Source organism: Rutidosis leptorrhynchoides, chromosome 3 (genome assembly GCF_046630445.1).
Source record: "Rutidosis leptorrhynchoides isolate AG116_Rl617_1_P2 chromosome 3, CSIRO_AGI_Rlap_v1, whole genome shotgun sequence".
NCBI classification, from domain to species: Eukaryota; Viridiplantae; Streptophyta; class Magnoliopsida; order Asterales; family Asteraceae; genus Rutidosis; species Rutidosis leptorrhynchoides.
Window position 1 is genome coordinate 322,579,707 of NC_092335.1, and position 25,983 is coordinate 322,605,689.

Here is a 25,983-nt window from a genome sequence, read left to right on the forward strand (position 1 = left end):
TCATCTAAATCTTTTATGTACAAGTTTGGCCCTCGTGATTTGTCTACAGTCTCCTTCATGGTTTGTTCAAACCGTTGTTTCAGTTCCTATTCCCTTTCAGTCTTTTTCTGAGCCTTACCAATATACCATTCTTTTCCATCAAACTTATGACCGTTAAGACCGTTTATAGCTTTAGCGCCTCGTCAGCATTTATGTTTTGTTCTGTCATTTTTGATACTCTTCTTTCATTTGTATTATGTAAGCTGTATTATCTTCATAGATAGTTGTTACGCTTTTATAGCGTTCTAGTCCACAAGAATCAATAATGATTTGTATCATTGATCTTAACTAAAATCATTCCAGAGTAGCTTCATGTAATGCAATCACTTCGGCATGATTTGATGATGTTGCAACAAGTGTTTGTTTTGAGAACGTCATGATATTGCGGTGCCTCCATTTAGGAATACATATCCAGTTTGAGATTTAGCTTTATGTAGATCGGATAAATAATCTGCATCTGTATAACCAAACAAATCTTGTTTCGAGTTGTTAGAATAAAATAATTATAAATCAGTAGTTCCCCGAAGGTATCAAACTATTTGTTTGATCCCATTCCAATGTCTTTTGGTAGGGGCTGGGCTGAACCTTGTCAACAAATTAACTGCAAAAGAAATGTCAGATCTTGTATAATCTATAAGATACATAAGAACCTCAATTGCACTAAAATATAGAACTTCCGATCTGTTAAAATTTTCATGATCTTCGCAGGGATGAAATAGATCAGTGTCAATATTGAGTGATCTAACAACAATGAGTTTGTCTTTAAAAAAAATGTTTTAAAATCTTTTCGGTATAAGTTGTTTGATGTACAAGTAAACCATTAGGCATATGCTCAATTTGCAATCCAAGGTAATACTTGGTTTTTTCAAGATCTTTCATTTCAAAATAATTCTTTAGAAGTTGAATGATTTCATAGATCTCTTTATTTGTTAATATGATGTTAAGAACATTGACATAAACAACTACGATCTCATATCCGAACATTGTTTTTATAAAACATACGTGCAAAATAAGTTTATATTTATACCCTTTTTTTTTATCAAGTAGTCATTTAATCGGTTATACCACATACGTCCCGTTTGTATAAACCCACTTAGAAATCTTTGTGATTTAATGGAATATATTCCCTTGGGTTTTACATTAGATGCTTATGATACCTTAACTCTTTAGGTATATTCATATATATCACTATTAAGTGATCCATACAGATAAGTAGTAACAACATTCATGAGATGCATTTAAATAACTACCAGGTTGATTAAGTATCTAATAAGTAATTGTATCCATTACAGGAGGATAATTTTTCCTCCTAATTCATTTCTGGTCTTTGTGGGAAATATTGAGTTACAAGTCTAGTTTTGCCTTGTAACTTCATTTGCACATTTCTTTTCGGATAAAAATTCATTTGTATCCCATACGTTTCACATCTTTAAAAGTGATAACGATTGATCCGAAAACTTTTCTTTTATCGAGCGATTCTAATTCAGCTCTTATTGCTCCTTTCCATTGAGCTCAATCATGTCCATTTTGTATATTCAATGACAGATTTTAGTTCCAGATCATCATCTTTATTCATGATGTCATTGTAACATTATATGAAAATATCTCATAGAGATTTTAGTTTCATTTCGGTTCCATAATATTGCATAATTTATCGCAATTTTAGTATTTACATTTATCAATATCCTCTGCAGAAGGAATATTGATTTGTGGTTCTTCTTGAACACTTTCTCTTACCTCATTATCAGCTGATTTTCTTTTTCGAGGATTTTTATCTTCGGAACCAATTGATCTTCCACGTTTGATGCGTGGCAAAGACTCAACAGTGACATTATTGCCAGCTTTTGGAATTTCAGTTCGAGCTGGAGCATTTATCGCTGGTATATATGATTTAGTCACTTTTTTATATCTGTAAATGCATAAAGTAATTAATTTGCAAGTTCTTGCATATGCATTATTTTTGAACTTTCGTTTCACATTCTTTTGTGCGAGTTCAATATACCTTAATTGATGTTCACATCATGAAGCATCATTTTATTTTTTATTTTTATTTCTCCCCCTAATCTAGGGAACAATGTTTTATTAAAATGACAATCAGCAAAACGTGCTGTAAAAACATCACCCATCATGGGTTCAATATATCTTATGATTGAAGATGTTTTATATCCAAAATATATTATCATCTTTCTTTGAAGAACCATTTTATTGTGTTGTGGTGATACAATTGGAACATACACTGCACAACCAATGTTTTAAGGTAGAAAATATTTGGCTCTTGGCCAAAATCAAGTATTAAGTGAAAATATTTACGACTTCCACATGGTATAATGCGAATTAATGTCGCAGCATGTAAATTTACATGTCCACATATAAATATTGAGAGATTTGTACTCATTATCAATTGTCTAGTTATTAGCTGTAAGCGTTTATCTATTGATTCAGCTAAACCAATTTTGTGTATGCACATGAGCAACTGGATGTTCAACAACAATCCCTGTAGATATATAATGATCATTAAATGCTTGAGATGTTAACTCACCAGCATTATCAAGTCTCATCCTTTTAATGGTGTAATCAGAATAATGTGTTCTCAATTTAATAATTTGTGCAAGAAACTTTGCAAATGCCATATTACGGCTTGATAACATACAAATATGAGACCATCCGCTAGATGCGTCTATTAGAACCATGAAATATCAAAATGGTTCACATGATGGATGAATTGGTTCATATATCTTACCTTGAATTCTTTCAAGAAACATTTGTGATTCTTTTTCACAATATACTTTTCATTAATCACCATATGTGCTTTCCATTAATCACCATATGTGTTTTTTTTTTTTTTTATAAATCACCATATGTGTTTTTTTTTTTATCATATATCATTTTCACCATATACGCTTTTAATCATATGCGCTGCGTTTTTCACCATATGCGCTTTTAATCATATGCGATTTTCATCATATGCGTTGTGCTTTTCATCATATTCGCTTTTTATCATATGCGCTTATCATATGCGATGCGCTTTTTATCATATGCGCTTTTTTATGTGAATAGTAAATTAATTAATTACGTTTTACTATTCATATGAATTAATTTAGATTTACTATTTTGTTAATTGAGTAATATATATATACATCATATACTTGTGACTCCGAAGGCTCAAATGAATTTGACCATATAGTTATACGTTGTACCTTGCACATTAATTTTCAGTAGAAGCTTTAGATGCATATTATTTTCAGTAGAAGCTTTAGATGCACTTTTTTTTAATCACCAAATACCACAAACACTTTGTTTGCGTTTGTTCATAGTCATCAATGAAAACCATTTTCTTTAATTTTATTTTATACAATAAAATTAACGCATCATTATTCTTTTCAAAAACAATAATCTATTGTTATTGTTCACTTGTGCCATGTTTAACAACAAAAGTCAACAACCTCTGTCTTGTTTGTTGTGGCAACCAAAAACAACCTTTGCTTTTGTTACCGAGAATCCAAGACCAAAAAACAATTAATTTTTAATTAATCTTTTATCAAAACCATAAATGATTTTATTGATCTACGTTGATATGGCCATAAAGAATTGACGGCTGACCTACTTTTGTAAGTGTATTTCGGCTATCATCCCGAAAACGCACAACGACCTTTTTTTTTTTATGAACTATTTGTTTCATATCTAGCTTAGGCAATTATTGTGAACATTTGGTCCCTATAAGAGCATTTATTTTTTAGACTTTTAGTTGATTTGTACTTGTCACAATTAGGGATAGCACCCGCGGGTCGTGGATGCGGATCCATTGGATCCATCACCCGTACCCGCGGATTTTTTTTAAGAGACATCCAATTGAACCCTTGTTCGTTGAAACAATTTGACTATATTTTTACTCCCCATTATTAAACGGGCCATTTTGATGCACACTCTTAAAAAAATAATTTGTTTTTTAAGTTTTATTATTCAACCTCCTTTTTTCAACGGTCACGTTTTTAACAAAACATTTGACAAGTTTGGAAAAAAGTTTTTTATTGATTATCATCAAAAGTTTTCTATTGTCACTCTACTGGATGGAATTATGGCATACAACCAAAATTGCAACCCAACACTACATAAGAACAAAAAGGTTGTTTTTAATTAACATATGTATATGTGTTAAACTCGGAATAATAATAACTTATTTTAGAAAATTAACATAAGACATGTTGAAACATTTTTGTCACATTTAGCTCATCAAGTCTAATACTTATCATTGATAGATTTTATCACGTCTAGGAGATGTTTACTTTTTTCTTGTATTAAGTCCTACTTTCATTTACCTTTGTTTGAAAAAAAGTTTTTTTTTTACTTTGCTTTCCCCCTTTCTGTAAAACTCATTTAAACACTTTCTTTGTTTTTTTTTTTTTTAAAAAAAAACATCCTTTTTTTTACGTTACCCGTAAATTATAAATATATAAAAAAAACTTTTTGTTTAAATTTTTTTTCTAGTTTTTAAAAGGCCACTTGACCAATTTTTTAATTCTTTCACAACACCTGATATCGTGATCGTGACCTTTCACCAAAGCAAGAGATATTCTTGATAAACTAAACACGGACTCGTGTTTGAAATTGTCGGCCACAAAAAAATTCATTTGATAAAAGTATATATATTTTTTTTAGTTATAGAAGGAGACCACTTCATTTTCAATACTTCATTTTTGACAAAAAACTATTCCATTTTACCATCCCTTTTTTTTCTTACTTTAACTTTTAAGATATACTTTTAATAAAAATACAAACTACTTTTTCTTATTTTAACTTTTAAGATTTACTTTTAATAAAAATACAAACTACTTTTTGTATTTTAACTTTTAAGATTTACTTTTAATAAAAGTACAAACTACTTTTTCTTATTTTAACTTTTAAGATTTACTTTTAATAAAAATACAAACTATTTTTTTATTTTAACTTTTAAAATTATAAATTTAAGAATAAACATTAGTATGCATGAAATAAATAATGATTAATTGCATAAGTAATCATAAATGTTAGATAACATATAAAGACCCCGTCGTATTCGTATTGATCGGAATTAATCTCGACCCATGGTACCGTGTTGTCAAATGACGTGTTGCGTACATAAAGTACCGTGTTGTCAAATGACGTGTTGCGTACAATCATGAGGTCTTATTAACATAAATATAAATGTTAGTGAAGTTAATAAGAGTTAGATTACAGAAAATATAATTCAGGTGGTATAACCGACCATATATAACTTAAATAACATAAATATAAATGTTAGTGAAGTTAGTAAAAGTTAGATTACAGAAATATAATTCAGGTGGTATAACCGACCATATATGACTTAAATAACATAAATATAAATGTTAGTGAAGTTAGTAAAAGTTAGATTACAGAAATATAATTCAGGTGGTATAACCGACCATATATAACTTAAATAACATAAATATAAATGTTAGTAGTCCAAAATTTGATATATTCGAGTCTGAAAATTATTAATAATTTCATACCTTGATTAGTGATTCGTGATCGTTTGAGATATCTTTTAATTACACTAAGCTTTTCGTGCTGATAACGTGTTATAATTCAGTAGGCTTATAACTACCTTTAATGGTTATAAGAACAAAGAGAGAAAAAGAGAGAAGAAGGAGAGAAGAAATATTGATATTGATATTTCAAGAGAAATGGTGCACCTTAAATGGTTACCATACATGTCTATTTATAGTATAAAATATTACTATGCAAGAAATATAATAATAATAAAATTAACATCCAATCTAGATATTTTATAACACAATCTAGATATTTTATAACAATAATCATTTACATTTACATTTACAATAAGTATATCAGCCAACAACTATGAACAGTAACCAGAGCCACCGAGCCGATGAACAGTAGCCGAGCCGATGAAGAGTTTTTTTTTTTTTTTTTTTTTTTCCTCTTCGTGTTTTGGCCAACGAAGTGGCAGACCTTTTTACTAGTTTTTTATAAGGAAGTGCAACTTACATCACAGTTTTCAGTCATACATCATGATCCATGAATGAGCTTTAAAGTGTTGGTTTCTAGCATATTTGATATGTATGACGATGTACGGATCATTACATTTTTTATAGATCCATTAGTATACCTTCATCCAAGTATTACAACTACTATCATCGCAATTCTAGCTGAGTGGTATGCTCATTCCTTGTGTTTGGGGCTAGGGTTGACGTCGTGAGTTCGAGCCTCGCGTTAATTCTCCTTTGAGTGATGTCGACAACTTGCCTTTCAAAATAAATGGCTATGATTAAAAACGTGAGATAATCACGTTCACATGTAATTTTAAAATTCAATCACATGATTGTAAGATCTCAGGTAAACTCAAGGATTAAAAAGAATATTTCAAACTACCTTATTAGATAGTTATGGTGGATTTAGTGGAAACATCGTTAGCCATAAAACATTCATTTACGTTTGCTTTCACAAATTTTTTTCCTATCGAAAAATGTTTATTTTAGTCAGGGAAAAAAAAAAAAAAAAATTTATCTTAGCATATCCGTTTATATCACAAGAAACAAAAGAAAAAAGAAACACAGTTAATTTTTTATTTTATTTTATTTTATTTTATAAAAGTTGAAATTGTGCAAGAGTTGGGGACCTGGTGAATAGCATTGAAAGCAAGCAAGCAAGCAATCAAAAACCCTAATAATAATTCATCAAATTAAAGAAAGAAAGAAAGAAAGAAAGATGCTTAGATTGAGATTGATGTGGTTCGCTGTAGGTTTTGGTTCAACTGCTGCCGTCATGTCTCATTTTATCTACAAAGATCTTCTGCTCGATCGTCACTCTCTTTCTTCCCAAGTACTTTTACTCCTTAATTCAATTCAATTCAATTCAATTCTTCCTTCGATTAATCCAATAATTAGTAATTGATTTACTCCAATTTGTATTCATATTTCTGATTTTATTAAATTATTTGTAGCTGAAGCAGCAATTTGATTCTCTAGAATCCCGTCTCTCAAACCTTGAATCTCCACCATTACCAAAGGTAATCCATTTTATAGAAATTGAAATTCGTTATGGTTTTATAGAAATTGAAACTTAAAGTGAGTGATATTGAGCGATTATTATTTTTTATAATTATTTGTATTTGAAATTATAAAGCCAAAACTAGTTAGATAAGTCCTACATTAAAGTAAGCTTGAAGACTATAATTTGAAGGTCACTCTAGGCGTTGTCTAAATTTCCTTTTAGTTCATGGCTGATTTTTACACATTTTTTATTTAGAGAGAACATTTATTTGACCACTATGTGTTGATAATTGATTGTGGCCCAACACGTTCTTTAGATTGTTCTATATCGATGTAGACAAGTCGTGCTATACGATTTCTAGCACCACAGCAGTCAATAGCTGCGATCCCCTTCGGATGCGAACAGTGTGAAAACAAATCGGAAATTGTTGATCATATTATAAAGAAATTGAAGTTAATTTACCGGGAACTTTATAGTGTTAATTTTGATTTTATCCCTTTATGAGTTGCGACATTTGAGTTATGTTCTATCAGGAATTGATTAAATAAAACAGCTAGCTTTAATGGAACTGTATGAATGGGTTGGACAGGGTTGGACGGGGTTAAAAGTAGCTCAAAGTGTAATTTAATCTTACAATCTTCTACATCGACTTAATTAGATGTTCAGATTATTAGCTTAATGCATATATATACAGTCAATTTTTGGTCTTTAGTTATTCATAGTTAAGATGGTGTTTAATTTTTTGTCAACCCATAACATCCAACGCGTGTGCCCCGCCCATTTTGCCTCCACTGTGGTTAAACTAATTGTACAAGTTTATATACGTCACATATCTTATGAATTCTGAATGATTTTCATCTTGCTTGTTCTTCATTCCTTTTTAATTACTATGATTGTATCTCTCTATTTTGCAGGAGTAACAAAAATCAAATTTTGAGAATCCTGCATTTTGTGGCTAGAGTTGGTTCATGTTTTTTGTTTACTTGTTATTTTGTTTACTTGTTATTTCATTTGTAATTTTTGGCATATTGGTGTTTTAAGGTAAAAACTTTTATTTCTATAAGATTGTAAGAATTGATTATGATCAAGAAATAATCTCCTTGAAAATATACATCTGATCCCATCTTTTACCTTAAATATATAGAATTTTTTTAGTGATACATGATTACATGTTTAGGGTAGTTGCTCTTTAATCATTTAAACAGTGGTACTAATGGACATTTGCCATCAATCTCTTCAAGAGCTTCAAGAGCTTCAAGATGTATTTAAGTTTTTTGATGAATGATACATAAAGAAAATTTTACATTGATGGTCCCTACCAGATAACTAGTATGGGTCATTTCTTTTTACGTAGGTGGTCCTTGTATTGTCCCTGACGTAGATTTTTATTACCCTTCATTGAGTTAACAGTGAGTCTATCGGATGGTGATGTAGTAGTTGAAGGAGGGTTGTTATTGGCCATGGTTAACAAGCGCGAGAGTTTTGATTGACTGAGTTATGGTACAGGGACCATCCACGTGCATCCTAGGAGAATGAGTTATGATACAGGGACCATCAACGTGCATCCTAGGAGAATGAGTTATGGTACGGGGACCATCAACGTGCATCGTAGGAGAAATTGTGAGACAAGAAAGAAAGTTAAAATGACAATTTTACCCCCATGTTCCCGGTACGTGAGGGTATTTAATGAAATTTTCAACAACCATTACTAACGGGTCTACTGGTGTTACATTAAAAACTTTGCTAGAAGTAAACAAACTAATATGCTTCAAGTGTTCACAAGGGTATAAAGTGTTAGTGTTCAAATATTATATAGTGTCTTTTTGCATATTCAACATATTATGTAGTCAAGTTAATTGATATAGAAAATAAAGTACGAATGCAAGAGCCCATTTTAACTAGATCGGTTAATAAGTGACTAGCAATCCACCAATCTCTAGTTTTCTATACGGCTAACGTGATTGAACTCTCACTCATTTCTTTACTTTCTTGGAACAAAAATCTTGGTTCAATCGTTAATTGATGACATTATTTTGATACTGAAAATAGAAAGATTTTGCTAGCGGCAGCTCGGGATGTCGTCAAGGTGCATGAAACTATTGTACAATTTCATAACCGGCACTATAAATTGAATATATAACCGCCACTATAAATTAATAAATAACCCTTACGTACTAAGAGTTCTATGCGCCCTAGAGCCGTCCGACATTAGCAAAATCCAACAATTAATGCTAAATATACTTTTAACATTTATTTTGAGTCAATAGTTTTAAACGAAACCAATTTGGAACCTGTACAGTTGGATGCTCATTCCCAATTTCTTGGTATAGGACCATACGGAGTATTAGATTTCACACCAAATCCTTTTCTTGAAAGTAATCATAAAATAAATCTGAAACACAATCACCTAAAAACATACAAATAACACTAATTAGAACGTGACCACCCAAAAAGAATGACTTCACACCTTAATTTTACTTGGAGCAATGCTATGCACATATAAAAACTTTACATAAATACTTAAGGAAATGACTTGGACCGAAATGATTTGAAACAATCATCTAAAGAAGATAGGGCTATGAAAGAAAAAATAAAGAAAAAAAGAAAGAGAAATGTTGATTGGTTCATCAACCTTGCCATAAATATTGACAATATGACACATCGGTTTGTATGTATTTACTTGTATAATTTTTTTTATAATACGAGTATTTATCTTTTTTTCTTTTTTTACTTGTGAGCTAAACATAAGGATTTGTTGTAGGCTTGTAATGTGCAAAACACCTTAAAACTCAAAAAACATGACAACCATAATACAATCAAGCATGTTTATATCAATTGTTCACCCAATCGCTAATGATCATCCGACCATAAATTTAATCAACATGATGAAATGTGTACACAATTTTCAAGTTTTATGTATTAAAAAAACAGTAAGCAAAACACTCATCCAGCCAATACAAAACCAGAGAAAGAAAGTGCTTGATCTTCTAAAAGACAATTGAGTTCCCTGGCTAATCAATCAAGCTGTAATTACAAGATCCCGATTTAGAAAGCAACCAAAAGTGAGAAACTGATAATTACTATCACATGAAATCATAATCGTCGTATCCATCATATCCAGCATTTACAACTGCATCATCATCCGGTTTATCAAGATGGATCTGTTTCTTCTTTCCCGCTACACAAACAAACAGTGCATACAGTCATATCTTGTTTAAATCAAGTATAAAGTACACTGAACTTTGGGAAAACAATAAGATAACTAACACATAAAAGTAATGACAGACGATTGCTGTAAAAAGTGGTAATTTACAGCCATTTATTTAATTTCTAACAGTTGAACGGGTAAATTTTAAACATGTAGTTAAAAGATGAAGATCACAAATGGCGAAATGGATTAAATGCTGTCCAAAGGATGTTGTTAAATGCCTAGAGTATCTTGATTGAGTAAGTAGCTTTTGTAATCTTGATCACAAATGGCGAAATGGATTAAATGCTGTCCAAAAGCTACTTATATTAAAACTTTACAAAAGATGTTTCAGATCAACCAAAAACGCAAGCCTTAAGAACTTAACTTATTTTCACCTCCCAACCTGGCTTGTTCTTTATTGGATGTCTTTATTAAGGGTTCAATTAAACTTATTATCTTCCTAAAGATACAAATTGATGATATAAGATGATTTAGCACCAATGCCTTCCGTATCATGTTGAGTTTGTTTAGATGGTGGGGTCCTCCTTCGACTATTGGATTGTTGCCAGAGCGGTTTTTAGGTCACAGTAGCTCAATTCAAGGTTTAGAGTCATATTGGTTATAATTATGTTTTAGAGTTGACGCAATTTTTTAAGGGTCGTGTTAGTAGCCCCGAACAGTTAAAGTCGTGTTTGTTAGAACCTAGTTTTGGAGTCGATTTTAGTTTTTCTTAGGATCGAGTTTTGACGAAATTGTCATTTTGGGTCATCTTGTGATTGTTATATTATAAATATAATCCACGCAGATGTTATTCAATAAACTCTAAAACATCGGATAAAGAATAAGTTACAGTTACAAATCAGCTCACAGCCCAAATCGACACATTTTAACAATGGTCACCTTAAACGTAACACATCTTCACCCACTAACTACCCAACCTGCACCCTTGCCGCTTGTATAGTTCAAAATTACTTAAATTGATGTTTTTAATCAAATTGTGAAATTTACCTACTACATAATTTAGCATAGGAGAGCTTAGTTTAATTCCACAGGGTTTAGAGGATATGTTAATCTACTATTGTGCGTGTCACTCTATTATGGTCTTATTATATAAGAATATAAAATATAATATATAATATAATAACCGTAACATTATGTACAAAAAGAAAGACACATACCTGTTTTCTTTTTACCAGCAGCAGCTTCTTTCTCTGCTTTAAGCTTTTCATTGGCAACAGCAGTTATAGATGAAGCAACTTCTTTTGAATCAGCAGCTTTTAATGATGTCATTGACAATCTCATTACATTCTTTAGCAGTCCAAGATAATGAAAACTTTTCTGCATACATATATCAACAAGAGTTATAATGTTACATATCAGATAATAATAAATAGACAAAACGGCTAAAATAGTGCATGTACTTTCACATTTTTGCTTAAATAGTCACTGCCAATTACAACCTGCATTATTAGTCACTAAATTAATGTTTTAGTCCCAAATACATCCCTAAACCTAACCGTACTTATCAGTCCGTTATTATGTTCCAATCATGTGAGTCTCATGTGCTTAAACATAAACCCTGTATAACGCCTCTAACTTCTATCCTAAATCATAACAGGAAATCAGTTTGGGCAGGAACGACTTCCAAGTTAGCCGTGAGTAACGTGAATCATTAACACTAGCAAACAAATGCTTTATTAGATTCTTTATGAGTAATACCACTTACTGAAACTCTTGAAACACTTTATAGCTCCATTTAGCTATATTTTCCATGTTTTTTCCTTCATTCTATGGCATATATGCCATCACTACATTTTTGTTATAAAGCAACTGTAGAGACAATTATAATATAGATAACCAATCTTACACTAATTTGTGCATTAACTAACCAAGTAAAATAATTCCATCCTGAAAAATATTTGAACGGAATAATAAAAATTGTATTCCGACCACCAATTACGAACATTAAAAGTCTGCAAGCAGATTCAGAGTTCGCTAAAAGCAGTGTCCTCATAATTATATTATCTATTTATCTCTTAAGGTATATTAAGGTATATATACTCTTTTGAAACTCATGTAAATGATAATCATAGAAAATTCAGGTGGCAAGAATCAAGCTTAGACTGATGATGAATAGTATTTCCAATTTTAGGTTTGAAAAATGAGTCATATTCAAATTTTAGCAATTCGTGTTTCTAGCTTCCATCGTGTACTAGATGCGTATTTTAAATTTTAGGTTGGGGAAAAGAATTATCGATCGATTACAGTAAGAAGGGAAGAAGAGTTACAGATATTGAAGGGTTAAAAGTCACGTGACAGTCATATATGTGAAACCTAACGAACTGTTAGCTGTTGTTAGGTTAAGGAATGTATTTGGGAGAAAAAACAAATTTAGTGACTAATAATGCAGATTATAATTAGCAGTGACTATTCAAGCACATACTTAAAGACACGGAAACTATTTTAGCAATTTTGTCTAATGAATAATAAATAGTGAACTAAATGGAACAAAAATCAATATACCTCATATGGACGTAGTTTACTAGAGATCAGTTCAGCATATTCTATGAAGTCACTCTCTGATTTCGGGATAAAATTATCAATTGTCTTGTCATCACCCTTTTTGCTGGCAAAAAGTTCAGCTGTATTCTTGTAATCGGCTTCCTCCACAAGCCTTTACCATAAATAAAGTCAAAAATAAATAAATAAATTAGGAGACCTGCAACAGCCTTTTACAAGAGTTATTGTGATTCATCGTAATAAAATATGATCAATCAACTTCTATAATATTATTAATACATGCAATGCTATTGAATGACCAATCATTATTGCGTTAATGTAATTCACGACCCCAGTTCAGAAGATTGTATGATCACACACGAGGATATTGCTAAGTTATTAAACATAACTATATCAAAACAATTAAATCATGCACAAAAATAACCAACTCTCTTTATATATTTGTACAGATCATACCTTTGTTGTCTGAGTTTGTCTGCTACAGGATCTAACGGCTCGTCTTTCACTACTTCAACAGCCTTCCCTTTTTCTTGGGCTGCTTTGGCTGTGGGCTTCTTTGCAGCCTTAACAACAGGAGGAGGTGCTACAACTGGCGGCTGATACACATAAATAGAAATAAAACCATCATAATATTATAATTTATAATTTACAGTTAAAAATAAAAAGAAAATATAATTGATTGAAGGTTTGTTCTACTAGTACTATAGTAACACACTATAACTAAAAAAAAAACTAAGGCCGTCTAATCAAATAAAATCTCAGAAAAAACACCTAAAAGCAAAGACGGTATTGTCAGAGTTTAATGTTAAAGACTGAGTAGCTTAAAGATCATAGTACTATAGTGACATGAAATAAAAAGAGAAACGTATTTAGGGCAAGATGAAAAAATTCAACAACAAAAAAAAAAGCATGCATAGGAATTCAAACAGAAAATAAAGGGAATACTCCCTATTACAGAAAAGGTGTAAAAAAGGGCTTGAAGAAAAGAGATAGTTTCAACTTTCATGTAACGGCACCAAATATCACCTAACAGTTCAAGGTGTCAATTCGAGCCACTCTTAAACAAACAATTTGGGCTATGTTTTATCTCTAACGGGTCAATTTGGTCGAGCAGGTTAAACAGGTCTAAGTATATTATTTTAATGAAGCAATTCTGTGATCGTATGCCAAACATAAACTACTCAAAAAGTCCATAAACAATTTTTGTAAAGTGGGCGGCCCAACTCTAACCGTTTTAAACTCTACTATGCGAATAACAAACTAACTAATTAATATAGCGTACCGAAGTGGGTTCATCTTCATCTTCCCATGATTCTTTTATATCATTTTCATCAACATCTTCATCATCCCACTGGCTTTTAGGCTCCTTTTTTAAGACGAGTGGGGCTGGCTCATCCTCTGCCACATTCAGTTGAAATACTTGTTATGTGTGTGACAATACATATTTGATCAAAGTATTTACATAACGAGTTATTTTGAGACCTAAGACAAGACACAATAGCGAAAAGCCACGAAATTTAACATTATAAGTTATTTGCTAATAAAATCTTTTTCATCTTCCAACTAGAGATTACCATGTCGACCACATTTTAGCTAACGATATTAAGCCAAGATGCAACCTCACACATTAGCATTAAAACTATTTTGTCTACTTTAAATCATTCTTGATAAATTCAAGCAACAGTTACAACTTCTAGTTATTGAAAACACACCAGGTTGACTTGAGGTTTCCATCATTGACAACGCAAACATTTTCAAAACACAAGCAAAAAAAGAAGTAATAATGCAAATAAACCAAAAAAAGTAAAGTAAATAAATAACACAAAGATAAAAGTAGCTTTACCCCAATCCTCCATCTTATTCGAAAGTTCACAAACAACTGCGGTTCACTAAGAACGGGTAGAGATTAATTAAGCCTGCAAAACAAGAACAAAAAAATAGAACTTTAATGTAAAAACATATAATTTCTTATAACAAGCATCACTTGCATTCAGTGTCAATTTGCATCAATCAATAATTAAATCAACACAAAACCCCTAACTCTTACATGCATACAAATTAATCTCAAAGTCTATTCCATAACCGATTTACATATACAATCTGTAACTTTAAAACTACTAATTGCAAAGGCAATTGATTGATTTAAGATCAGGGTTCATAATTCCATATATAACGTTTGATTTGTTTTCAATGCTAGTAAAAGAATGAACTAATTGTAATTAAATTCGTTAAAGAAGTCATCAATCGACTTAACTGTGCAAGTTAATTGCAGTGATTGAAATTAATTATACCTGACGGCGGTTAGTTGAAGCGGTGGTGCAACGGTGGCGATAAGAAGTTTACGGCGAGGTTTCCAGTGACAGATGGTGTTGGGATTTTGATATTGGTCTGTTTTGGTATCTAGGTTTTATGATTGGGTCGGATTGTAGTTTCTTCTATAAAACGTTTTTATTTATTTGTGGGCAAATGTAACCTTTTTGTTTCAATTTTCTATTTTAGATTTTAGATAATGTATGTTTTATTTTTTTATTTAAAGGACTATCTTATTAAATTAAATGTTATTAAAAAGAAGAGTACGTTAAAAATTAAAAATATTTTATTATTTTAGAGTAAATTATATACCATTCGCACTTCCCAGAGGATATGAAAGACCTCGTGAATGATAATTCTTACCAACTGAATATTTACTTGATTTTCGTTATGTTCGTAATATGATCGTAGAAGATTAACGACACACGTATGTGCTAATTATCTGACTTGCATATGTTCGTTATCCTCACGTAATTGTCAATAATCAGACTTGAATATGCTTTACTTAGAAAAAAATAGAGTATCGTTAATTTTTTTGACATAGTTCTAACTTAAAAGTAACAAAATTCTTTTTTCCTTAGTAACATTTGATAAAATAATCCTTTAAACGACAAAGTAAACATAGATTACCTAAAATAAAAATGTTACCTTTTAATGGAATTTGTCATTTATTTATTTATAGATCTCGTGCAATGCACATCTAAAATTTAAATAAAATTGATTTATAAAATTTGCGATGATTTGTTGAATTTAACTCAATAAACAACATCAAATTATAAAGTTCATATCTAACTATATATCATAGTAGTGTAGTATATATATTCTTTCTATATTTTTATATCTTTCTTTTTGATCGGCATTATCGACATCACCCATAGAAGATTTAATCACTTTCGCGATTATATGTCACGCACACACGCTTTAGGAGGAAACTCAAATGGCAACAACCCTGACAATATGGTTGAAGGTTGGGAAAATTCCATCCGAGAAGCTAATTGTTGGCAATATAATTAAATCTCGGCCCTTTATGTGACGACCTGGAAATTTCCGACCAAATTTATACTTAATCTTTATATGATTCGACACGATAAGCAAAGTTTGTTTAGTTAAATTTCAAACATTTTGAACTGTGTTCATGTATTCATTTAACCTCGACCAAATTCCGACGATTCACGAACCAGTATATAATTGGATATGATTATATATATACGTATGTATACGTTAACAAACTATTAAATGTATAATATTTTACATTAAACGTATCTGTTTCATTATATTTTAATATATTCATCGACGGAATTAATAGATATTTTGTTAGCATTAATATCATAAGTATTGTGATATTATAGTTTGATTATGGGTCTCTGTTGTGAGGTCCACGTTGATTTAGAAAATCTTTCCCTTTTTGATTATATTTGGAATTAGATATATAAATAACTTGCAACCTGTATTTAAAATAGATATATATATATATATATATATATATATATATATATATATATACATATATATATATATATATATATATATATATATATATATATATATATATATATATATATATATATATATATATATATATATATATATATATATGGGTTCAACATTATTTTATGTTTGATAATAGAACTCGTTTATTGTTTCATAATTAAATAAATATTTCAATAAGATGTACGAATTTATATTTTTTTAAATTATATATATTTTATAATGTGATAACGTATAATATTAATTTAAATATAAAACGTTTCGATATATTTTAGTAAATAATGAGACGACGATTTATAGAAGCAAATGACCAAAACACTCGAACGTTCAAGTTATACTTCGAGTAATATAGTTTATCGATGATTAAGTCTAATTATGGATAAAGGTACACGTCGCGAAATATAAAGTACAAGTTTTCTAAGCGTACGAAACGTCGTTCGAAAAATCGGAAGCGGGACATGAGTCGAGCGTCATTGTACAAGTCGTTGGAACAAAAATTACAAGTCAACTATGCACGTAAATATAATATAATATATAATGAATTATATAAATTAAATATATTATATATTAAATATTTTTTTAAAAACCGTCGGCGGCCTTAATCATTTGAGATATGAGCTGGAACGCAGTGGGATTTATGTCGCGATCGCGGAGCTCCACCAACCAGAAATCCCTTTAAGTATCGAACGTGTTTCAGTTTCTTTTGACAAATGCAATTTCTCGATCTCTCTATCTCACACAAATACTCCATATATATTTTATTATTTATATTAATTATTATTATTAATTAGTAGTATTAGTATTATTATATATACATAAAATACTACGACGGAGTGCTGTTCGAGTGATCTCAAACGGGTTTAAGCTTTGGAAATTATGGGTTATAGCTATGGAGGTTATGGGTATTGTTCGGGGGTATTTCTTGTGAGGTCAAACTAGTGTTTATCATTTCCGTTGCGTCTACGTACTTTCCTGCAATATTGAATCACAATATTGATACGTGAGCATTCATATCTTATCTTATCTTTTATAGTGTATCCCTGACTAGTGCTCGAGCATATATGATTATGCATGCTTGTATGCTTAATTTCGTCGTTAAATAATTTATGATAAATCACGAAATTGATACATATGCTACTAAGATAAGGTATATGATATGCATGTTGTTGGAAAGATGGCGAAAAATTAATAACTTTTCATTTAGAAATCGTGTGGTTTCGATGAACGGATTAAAATATATGGTCAACTGAATTATCATTAATTTTAGTATTATTATTAAAACGGTTATTATAATTGTTATCAGTTGATGTTATTACTAAAATTATCTTATTACTAAAAATTAATATTTTTATCAAAACTATCATTTTATTATTTTTATCATTATTATTATTATTAAAAGTATCATTAATAATCATTTTTATTAAAATTATCATTTTTAATAGAAATATCATTGTTATTATAAAATATCATTATTATTATCATTTTATTATTATTATTATTATTAAAAATTATCATTTTGAATAGAATTATTATTTTTACATAAAATATTATTATTATTACAGTTAATATTAAAAAGTATCGTTATTATTAAAATTATCATGATTAGAATTATTATTTTATTAATATCATCATTAGTAAATATAAATATTGTTATTATTAGTAGAATAATAATAATTATTATTATTATAAAATAATACAACTTTTATTCATTATTATTATTATCAATATTATTTTATCAAATAAATATGTGATACAAAGATATTTTTACCACACGTAATATAATTACATTAATAATACATACCACTATATTTTTATGATATTAAGTGAACTTTATAAATTTTATTATTTGAGATGTATAAAAGTATATTTTTATCATATATACATTTTAATATAAATTTTATTTATTAATAAATGACTTGTATTATTTACTCGAATAAAATCTGATAGATATATCTAAATATATAAAACGACTATATTTTAATTATATAATAAACATGTATAGATTTTGAAAGTCATTTTGGGTCAAGTTGACTTTTGTTGACTTTTGCATGTCGGTCTCGAGCATTAGGATTGTGATACACTACGACTTGACCTAAATTGTTAGCCAGATATTGACCAACATATAAATATATACTTAATATAGGTTCGTGAATCCGAGGCCAACCCTGCACTTGTTCAGTGCCGTCATATGCATAATTACTACGAAATACAGTATTGTGAGTTTCATTTGCTCCCTTTTTAAATGCTTTTGCAATATATATTTTTGGGACTGAGAATACATGCGCTGCTTTTATAACTGTTTTACGAAATAGACACAAGTAATTGAAACTACATTCTATGGCTGAATTATCAAACCGAATATGCCCCTTTTTAGTCTGGTAATCTAAGAATTAGGGAACAGACACCCTAATTGACGCGAATTCCGGGTTACGAATGCTTTAGTACTTCGAATTTATCATATCTGATGAGAGTCCCGGAATGATGGGGATATTCTATATGCATCTTGTTAAGGTCGGTTACCAGGTGTTCACCGTATGAATGATTTTTATCTCTATGCAGTTTGCGAAATGCCTAATATGAGATGTATATTTATGGAAAAATGAAATCTTGTGATCTATTAAAATTATAGAAATGATGGATTATGATAAACTAATGAACTCACCAACCTTTTGGTTGACACTTTAAAGCATATTTATTCTCATGTGTTAAAGAAATCTTCTGCTGTACATTTGCTCATTTTAGAGATATTTCTGGGAGTCATTCATGGCATATTTTCAAAAGACGTTGCATTCAAGTTATTCGAGTTCAAAAATATTGTTATTAAATAAATGACAGATTAGTCATTTATAACTTGGGAAACATAGTTATATCATTGGTATAGATTGGATGTATTTTGAAAGGGTATGCATACTTGAAAACATTCGTTGAAATGAAAGTTTGTCTTTTAAAATGAATGCAATGTTTACAAAACTTATCATATAGAGGTCAAATACCTCGCATTGAAACCAAGTGTTATGAAACGTTTATAATTGATATGAACGGCTCCTTTCAGGTGGTATCAGAGCAGTGGTCTTAGCGAACCAAGTCTTGCATTAGTGTGTCTAACTGAGAGTTGTTAAGATACATTAGTGAGTATAGACTTTGACCGTGTCTTCATGTCAAAAGTTTTGCTTATCATGTCATGTCAGAAATTACCTGCTTATCATTCCTAGTCTAGACACGTCTTACTGCATTTATTGCATAGATAGTGTATAGATAAATTCATATCTTAGCGTATCTGTTACTATAAACTTTACCTGACAGCTTCCAAAAGTTCCTCTGTAATCTACGGGATCTTCTGTACTATATATAGGTATTCTATGTAATTGGAATATCATCCAATATCCGAAAATCATTTCATATCGAAAAATCCTTTATCTAACCGTGTAAGATGAATTCTGCAACCAGTTCAAGTTCCTCGGATTCTGATATGGATTTCCACTCGAGCTCCGAAAGCAGTGTAACCAGAATGGATCAACCAATCAGCCATCATCAATTCTGGATGAATTGGGGATGGGTTCGTAGCCTACTTAATCATTGGAGTAAAGAATAAGGTGATCCCTTCCATCCACCACATTTCCCTCTTGGAGAACCTGAAGCACTTACCGGCGAACCTGTCCGAAACACTATTTTCTCTCTCATTTCCAGAGTATCTCATCACGATTATATACTATCTCAAATTCTAACTCTTATTCACCTGCTCGTCCGAACCGCCAATCATCCCGGTGTAATAGAAGAAGTCAACGAGCTTCGCGCTCGAGTAGTGGATTTGGAAAATATGGTACAAAGATTACAAGCACCAGCAACAACACCAGTACCACCAACAACATCCACATCGCAAGTCTCAATACCACAAGCACCAACAGCATCACTGGCATTAACAGTACCACCATCATCAACATTAACAGTACCATTACTACCACCAACATCCGCATCCCACACCTCAATATCACAATCTGTCCCACGAGCACCAACATCATACGCCCTGTAGATACCAAGGAATACCCACAACAATAAACGATGAAGTATTGATTCATAACTTCATCGAAGAAATATTCTACGGTGATTATGTAATCTTTAAAGTTTTAGAGATTATTCATTCTAATCATAACTGTAAATCAAGATGGGTGGATGGATAGAAATAACAGAGGGGAGAATAGAATCCCCTACAGGAATGGTGCGTGCATTACAAAATAGACTTGTTATACAAGTAGCACTAGTAGTGCCGACAGCATCACCAGCACCAGTAGCACCTACAACATCATAAGCTCCGCCAGTTCCATAATAATCGACATCATCACAAATCAACAACGAGCATATTGTATCAACGAGTTATGAAGCATTAACTCATTACCCCTGAAGAATTTATTTGTATATTTTATATATAAATGTTTAAACCACAATATATGTTTTCGAATTAAGTTATTACGTGTGAATTTTAAAAGGGTAGATACTACTCGATTAATTCATATTACTAATATGCTATGATGTACATCCTTCGTTAACAACTTAACAATCGTTAATCTCTGCTTCAACTCAATAAATTCCATTTCATAATAAACCTAGTGTATTGTTCGGGTACATGTTTGATTTCACACTTTCATTTTGATATACTTGAAACTATCTAAAAATCATCTTTCGTGTCTTGCGAAGTTCACAAGAATTCCACGAACACCAACATCATTAACTGAAGAAATATCAATAGATGAATAATGAAGTATTAATTCATAATTTCATTCAAGTGAAAGAAATACTCAGCAAAGATTACGTAATTTCTAAAGTTTTAGGGATTACTGATTCCAGTTCCAACCGTGAATCAAATGAGTTTAATAGTATATTAATTCATTTAATCTGTATTACATCTGAAGAAAATATACATACACATGTATTTTCATAAAGACTGTAATGAAAATTCATTTGTACAAAATATTACTTGTGAAATTTAAATGGGTAGGTAATACCCGAGAAATGTTTAAGTTCACAATTAATATGTTACAATGTACATTCTTCAATTCTAATTCAATAATCATTAACTCTACTCACTATTTTCACAACGATGTACATTCTTTCATAAAAATCAGGACAACCATTTTCATAACAACTTCAATTACATATTCTGATATTGGACATATCAGAATCCAAGTCAAGATTTTACAGGAGACATCACCCTTAGATCACTACATCTTTCAAAATCATACTTTAAATTCAAACTATACTAGAAAATCACTTTTATTCACAAAATTCATAAAGATATTCGTATCATTCAAGATTCACGACGATTTCATCATACGGATATTGACGATGACAACCTGCGTCCAAACCCTTCAAAATTTCTGAAGACACCTCGACTAATGAACAATCAAGAAGGTGAACCAACCACACGTTATCAAAGGAAGGAAAGATTTATGCATCTGGAGGACACTCGGAAACCAAGTAAAAGTTTAACATGTATTTGTGCTAGATCCTTGGCATTACTATTATTCAAAATAACTTTGCAATTCCTTTTAAAGTAGCCAGTTTTGTCACAACTCCAGCAAGACAACTACGACTTTTCATCCGGAGAAGCCTTATTATAACCCTGATATATACGATTGCCCTTTCGCCATCATTACCAAGGAACCTTTTATATTCCACCACATTATCTGATGTACCAGCAACTTCGTTACTCTTTGGCCTAAGTCTCTCCGAAAAATCACTATAATTATTCATTGAAACCCTATCATGTACTCATCTGTATCTTGTGACGATAATTGCCATACCAAATACTGAAACGTCCCGTTAAATTAACCTTGACGACCAACGTTTACTTGGTCCCATAACCTTGATCGAAAACTCTATATGAACATTTTTAAACAACCATTGCATTCATTTATTGAAAGGGATTACCCAAAAAGGAAATCCAAACATTTTAAAAGTTTTAAAGACAACCAAAAGTAATAAATGTTGACACAAAACGTCAACCAATAACCATAATAATGAAATGTATGAAAAGTTAATGCAACAGTAATAGTGTTTAAATAAAATCTGTGACACATTGTAACAATCCAAACCAAACCACGAACAACCCGCGTAAAAATGTGAAATAAAATTTTTTTTAAGCTATTCAGTTACTGGCGCGGCGCGCCAGGTATCCGCGCGGCACGCAGAATCACCTGGACAGCCCGCTGTCTCCGGAAGTCAATTACACGAAAATGTTTGACCATTTCCCGACATAATTAGACAAAATGCTTTCAACCACATACTCATACATGTAAAACTAACACGTTCCATTAATAAAATTAGTTTTACGAAGCGGGGCCCATATCTGCTGTTTTACGAGTTTAATACATAACGAGAGTTTTGACCACCAAAAAGTTTAAATGCCAAACGACGCATCGAGCATGGTGTTTGGGGTTAAACTACCCAAGTCTCGGAACTTCCAAAAAAGCTATAATCCCCGAGCCACTAATCCAAGCGAATACCTTTGCCCTTATCCAAGCCGGATCCTAAAAAGGTAAACAACGAGAGGGTAAGCTAACGCTTAGTGAATGCAATAATTCTACATATACATATATAATACACCTACTTGCAAGCACTTATACAAATACCTCATACACGCTAGCAATTTACATAGCATACCATCGCAAGTATAACTCTAAACCCTTCAAGATCACAAGCTAGCACAACAATATCATATATATAACCCGAATAATATAATATACTACAATACAACGCGTAATTATGGTTAACCAATAACACAAGGGAATGGTACTTTGAATTTCCCATCGGTGTTCGTAACAACCGTTAGTGTACAACGAAATATATCAATAACTCCTAGGCAACACGGATAACGAAATATCCGTTCAAGCAATTGTTAGTGTACAACGAAACATATCACTAACTCTTGGGCAATTTGGACAACAAAATATCCATCGTTAGTGTACAACGAAATATATCACTAACTCTTGGTGGTATAGACACGTATACCCGGCCCCATCCCCCGCCCTACAAATAGATACATTATATATACACATGTATAATCATTCCACTCACCTTACGCCTTCGGTGAATCGATAAACCAAGCTTGAAACTTCAAGGTAACACACCTATTACAATGTACACATAATAAACATCCATTCAAGTTGGTCAAACTCGCAACACTCACCATCACTAGGTCATTTTGACCCATTCGGACACTTAACCCTAAAAGTGGGTCAACTCACACCCAAAACCCTAATATTAGCCAAGGTAGGTTTAAAACGCATTTCGACACTAGGTTTATACATTAATCACAAACATTAACTAACTTAGGTCCATTTTGACCCATTTGACCAATTAAAGTCAACACACCCATTTCGGGTCATCCACTAACCCACTTAACACCCATTCACATATATATAAGTGTGCTAGTAATTTCACTAACCAATTTAGGCTCACAAACATAAATTGATACTTTGAAAACCCTAGTTAGTCATTTTTGAGTCTACATGACCCAAATTCACCTTAAACCCCCAAGTCACTAGCAAAAATGGGTTTTATGTGAAACCCAAACCTAAACCCTAACCCTTAATACAATTAAAGTAAGAAATTAGGTTTTATAACTTACCAACACAATCACCACGTAGCTAGCGACTAGGTGAACAACTTTAGAACTCACACTAAGACCCGATTCAACCTCCTTCTTCCTTTAATGGAGCTCTCTCACACTAGAAAACCCTTTCTCTCACTAAATAAATTTGGAAGAGATGAAGTAGATGGAAATGGAGTTAATGAGGCTCCAACACTGACCTAGAGCCTTTAATTCGGGCCCCCATGTGTAATTACCAAAAATCCCTCAAAATATCTTGATTAAAACAAGGTGAGCTGTCAGCAGCAAATGGCGCGGCACGCCAAGTGCCCGCGCGGCGCGCAACACCCCTGAGTCAGAATCTGACCCCTTTTGTATGTACAACAAAATTCCCACTTCAAGTATCCTAAATTACGCATTTGTACAAGGAAAATATGCGGGTCTTACAACTCTCCCCCACTTGAATCGGAGCGCGTCCTTGCGATCCAAGCCGTATGACAAGCAGGAAGATACACCAACACGAATTCTTCGGGTTCTCATGTAAACTCGGAACCTTTACTACGACACCATTGGACCTTAAAGGTCCTCACCTCTTTTTTACGCAACATTTTCACCTTTTCATCAAGTATAGCGATCGGTTCTTCAACATACTCTAACTTGTTGTTTAACTCGATCTCATCTAGTGGCATCCATGACGAATCATCCGCAAGACACTTACAGAGATGGGAAACATGAAATGTATTATGGATCCTCGCAAGTTCTTCGGGTAGTTCCAAACGATACGCAACTTCACCAACACGAGCTAAAATCTTAAACGGCCCAATAAACCGAGGAGCTAACTTTCCTCGTTTTTGAAATCGAATAATACCTTTCCATAGCGAAACCTTAAGCATCACCATGTCACCTTCTTGAAATTCGATCATTCGTCTACGTTTATCGGCATACGACTTTTGCCTATCTTGAGCCTTCTTCAAGTGATCCCGAATAATATCAATCTTGTTATTCGTCTCCAAAACCAAATCGGTATTTCCAATTTCCTTTTGACCCACTTCACCCCCAACAAATTGGAGTTCGACACCTTCTACCATATAACATCTCATATGGCGGCATTCCAATACTAGTGTGAAAACTATTATTGTACGAGAATTCCACCAAAGGCAAATGTTCATCCCAACTACCATCGAAATCAATAATACACGCACGTAACATATCTTCCAACGTTTGATTCGTACGTTCGGTTTGACAGTCCGTTTGAGGATGGTACGCCGTGCTCATATTCACCCTCGTACCCATATCTTCATGAAACTTCTTCCAAAATCGAGAAGTAAAACGCGTGTCCCGATCTGAAACGATAGACACGGGAACGTCATGTCTCGATATCACCTCTTTAATGAACATCTTCGCGAGTGCCTCCTACGTAATTGCTTCTTTAATCGGAAGAAACAATGCACTCTTTGTCAATCTATTAACGATTACCCAAATAGTATCAAATTGGGTTCTTGCCGTCTTTGGCAACTTAGTAATAAAATCCATGGTAATATGCTCCCACTTCCACATCGGAATTTCTAGTGGTTGCAACTTACCATACGGCTTTTGGTGTTCGGCTTTAACTTGCAAACACGTGACGCATTATTCAACATACTTAACAATGTCGCGTTTCATGCCCGGCCACCAATAATCTTTCTTCAAATCATGATACATTTTCGTCGCGCCCGGATGAATAGAATATTTTGACTTGTGCGCTTCATCAAGAAGCACCTTTCGGTAATCACCCATCTTAGGCACCCACACTCTTCCTTGAAAAGACAACAAACCACGCGAACCCATAGTAATGAATTCC

General features: G+C 31.9%; 2 protein-coding genes across 2 annotated transcripts; one reads left to right on the top strand and one right to left on the bottom strand.

The window, feature by feature from the left end:
- Window positions 1-6,615: 6,615 nt before the first annotated feature.
- On the top strand, window positions 6,616-8,167 carry LOC139897478 (uncharacterized). The gene is made up of 3 exons (XM_071880182.1): window positions 6,616-6,879; window positions 7,001-7,066; window positions 7,965-8,167. Exons 1-3 carry the CDS (start codon window positions 6,766-6,768, stop codon window positions 7,968-7,970), a joined length of 186 nt encoding a protein of 61 aa, XP_071736283.1. The 5' UTR covers window positions 6,616-6,765; the 3' UTR covers window positions 7,971-8,167.
- A 1,682-nt stretch (window positions 8,168-9,849) lies between these two features.
- On the bottom strand, window positions 9,850-15,176 carry LOC139897479 (uncharacterized). Its single transcript, XM_071880183.1, has 7 exons — window positions 15,052-15,176; window positions 14,604-14,676; window positions 14,043-14,158; window positions 13,217-13,356; window positions 12,764-12,914; window positions 11,419-11,578; window positions 9,850-10,228 (listed from the first exon to the last, which is right to left on the bottom strand). The coding sequence occupies exons 2-7, from the start codon at window positions 14,614-14,616 to the stop codon at window positions 10,134-10,136; spliced, it is 675 nt and encodes a 224-aa protein (XP_071736284.1). The 5' UTR covers window positions 14,617-14,676; window positions 15,052-15,176; the 3' UTR covers window positions 9,850-10,133.
- Between the last annotated feature and the right edge of the window lie 10,807 nt (window positions 15,177-25,983).